Raw genomic sequence first — 3,182 nt, 5'->3', positions numbered from 1 at the left:
AATAGTAGAGCTATATAAAAAGGCTACTTCACATACAATAGTATACAAACAAGAGATAATAACATATAACTTATTCACCACATACAAGACAAATGACACAACTTGGTTAGCATATACAATAGCTACCAATACCATCAAGTTGAATTTTCTTCTTAATTAGGACTCCTGGAAGCCACTAAATATTGCAATCTGTACTCTATTCCTCATATTTTAGCTAGGGGATATGTTCTACTCCAAAAGTCTCCCTTGATCCATAACCCTAGTTTAGCACCGGTTGACCTATTCTACCATATAAGACCACCTATAATGCCTACGCTTAGTTCTCTAATGTCATCCTTACTAGTTAGATTTTATAATAGAAGTGATTCCATCAGGAGATAATACTCAGCAGTAAAGATTTTCCAAGGGAACATCAGTTGAAGAAATGCTTCAAGAAATATATATCAAATCTGAACACCTATTAAGAACAGAGAAGAAAAAGATTGTGTATTGCCTCTAATATAACCTGACTAAATACAGTGAACAATTCTTCTTATCATATATTGTCACCGATTGCCCAAGTATGTCTACACCCAGTGGCATTGATCCAGAATAGCAAGTCGACCATAACTATGGAACTATTAATAGAATGATGCTTTATGAGTATCCTCAAACGGGAGGCATTTGAGCAGTAACCATTCTACATTACTTGAAGTTCTTCTTGATCATTATCAACCACATAACCTTCTTCCACAAGTATTGCTTTTCAAAATTTTCATGTCAAAAAACAAAACTCCTTCAATATTTCATCCTATTCTGTTATAGTTTTTCCCCCAAGCACTTATTTCTAAATTTATTAAACCTAGTATTAAAGGAAAAATTTAGGTGAGCCAGCTGACCGGTGAACATCCATCTTTAAGGTGGATGTTGCATAAAGTGCACGGCTGTGTAAAGTGCACAGGAGCAAAATAACATATGGACGATGCAAAAAAATTCCCCCAAAAAAAGCACATTTTAAATTTTGATTTTTTTTCATATTCATGATCACCTAGGCTTAGATCATGAAGCCCTAAAAAATTGGACAAACAATCCATCTTTAGGATGGATTTTAGAGGCGGAACACGTGTACATATGAATCCGTTGACTCATAGAAAACCTATCCATTAGTAAATGAAGCAGAAGGACAATCCAATGATGATGAACATATCAAATGTCTAATGAAATCAGCATACTAAGTGACAATGGAACTCTTGCCTACCAATGAACAAATTGGCAGATTATACTTCCAATTAAACAACAAGGATACAACCCCTTAAAATCGTCAGAGGTAACATAGAATTGAGGATTAAATAGGATATGAAAATCACAGCATATAAGAATAAATTCAAATTTGGATGAATTTCAATGTGATACATTAAATCACATTCTTATTGATAGATGCATGAAAACCAGAGTACCAAAAGGAAAAAGTAGGATTGACAGTGACTCCATAGAGGAAACAATAAGGCCTCTGGATACATTAAGCATCATAGTTTAGATTGCAATTGATTAAAGATTTAGCATCTGGAGAAGGTAAGGCTTCTTTCTTTGACTATGGAAATAGTGGATCTCAAATTTGACAACACATTTTTCTAATGGTGCTCAATTTCAACAGAACAGGTTTACACATGACATTTCGTCAATAGAACAACCTGAAATAAACATCAAACACACACAGAACTGAGACATGAAGTTATCAATCTAAAAACTTTTGCAAGTAGCAAGGAAGAAAGAATTTCCACTGGTTTGGATTCATTGACTACTCAGTTCATTAAATCAAATAGTCATGTCATGAATAACGAGCTTGCAAGGCATCAAATATTCTTGAACCTATATGTACCAATCTACAAGCACCCATTACAAAAAAATTGAATCCATGGGAAAATAAAATTGAATCCATGGGAAAATCATATGCACTCCTAGAATATAACGAATATAAATCCACCCCATGTCCATCAGATGGTCATTTCAATAGGCGAAACAACAGAAAAGAAAGTAAGAACTGCAATAGCCTAACCTAGATTTCACTACATGGCCATTCATATTTTCTTAGAAGTAAACCAAACAAGAAATTTGAAAAACTCATGAATAGTCCATACATTTCTTGATAACAAAAATAAAAAACCACTAAATTCAACTAGGTTTGTCAGCCACCCAGTACAAAAACCTAGTCAGAAACAAAACAAGTTTCAACTAATATCCAATAACATCCATCCTAAAACAAAAATTACTCTTCAGAAAGCAATAATAGATAACAGGAACCAAAACAATGCAGCGTTCTCCATGCATTCTCTCTCCTCCATTTCTCTCTCTAACGATACGACTTCTGAAAACGAGCACGAGCACCACGACCTCCAAATTTCTTAGGCTCACAACGACGAGGATCAGCAACAAGTAGGGTCCGATCATACCTCACCAACAGATCTTTGATTTCCTTCTTCGATTGCTCGTCAACGTATTTCTGGTAGAAAGCAACCAGAGCCTTAGCAATGCTCTGCCTAATGGCATAGATGCGAGAGGTTTGACCTCCTCCCTTAACCCTAATCCTCATGTCGACGCCTGCAAACCGATGGCGACCAAGAACTAAGATAGGTTCATAAGCCTTGTAACGAAGGATGTCAGAGCTCATAAGCTCGATAGGACAGCCATTGATCTTGATGAGACCTCGGCCTCTTTTGCAGTAAGTCACTGCGACTGCTGTTTTCTTTCGTCCGAAGCATTGGACGGACTCAACAGCCTGCACTGCTTCGGTCGCCATTGATGAACCTTCAAGCTCTCTCCCTCTCCCTCTCCCTCTCCCTCTCTCTCTCTGGGGGCGAAATTAGGGTTTGCTTGTGAATCACAAAACCTCACAGTCGTATATATTTGGGTTTTAGTGTTGGACTTGCAATCCAACGGCTCAGATTGTTTCTCACTGGGGCAATCCGATAGCTAATTCTTAAGTTCCGTCGAAAGTGGAAAAAAGACACAATGAACTCACGTGTCCCTCGAATGGGAGCGCATCTATCATGCTCCCGCGGGGGTACGATGTACACTTACACTCTCAGTGTAGAAATTTGATTGGTGGAAGAGGGGCCTCTTTCACAAATCATAGAAGTCGATCTTAAACCTATTGGAAGTTGCGAGTTTCAAACCGTAGGGATAGAGATTAAAATTTGGTGAAA

General features: G+C 37.4%; 1 protein-coding gene across 1 annotated transcript; it reads right to left on the bottom strand.

The window, feature by feature from the left end:
* Nucleotides 1-2,062: 2,062 nt before the first annotated feature.
* LOC18446304 (small ribosomal subunit protein uS9) lies at nucleotides 2,063-2,852 on the bottom strand. Its single transcript, XM_006856426.4, has one exon. The coding sequence runs from the start codon at nucleotides 2,774-2,776 to the stop codon at nucleotides 2,330-2,332; it is 447 nt and encodes a 148-aa protein (XP_006856488.1). The 5' UTR covers nucleotides 2,777-2,852; the 3' UTR covers nucleotides 2,063-2,329.
* Between the last annotated feature and the right edge of the window lie 330 nt (nucleotides 2,853-3,182).

This window comes from Amborella trichopoda, chromosome 13, assembly GCF_054954075.1.
Source record: "Amborella trichopoda isolate Santa Cruz 75 chromosome 13, AtrichopodaSantaCruz75HAP2 v2.0, whole genome shotgun sequence".
Classification (NCBI taxonomy): domain Eukaryota; kingdom Viridiplantae; phylum Streptophyta; class Magnoliopsida; order Amborellales; family Amborellaceae; genus Amborella; species Amborella trichopoda.
The sequence above is the reverse complement of the archived record's forward strand: the minus strand, read 5'-3'. Positions and strand labels throughout refer to the sequence as shown.

Bases quoted from the DNA above. Each gene is read 5' to 3' on its own strand.
- LOC18446304 (XM_006856426.4), bottom strand. From the start codon at position 2,776: ATGGCGACCGAAGCAGTGCAGGCTGTTGAGTCCGTCCAATGCTTCGGA.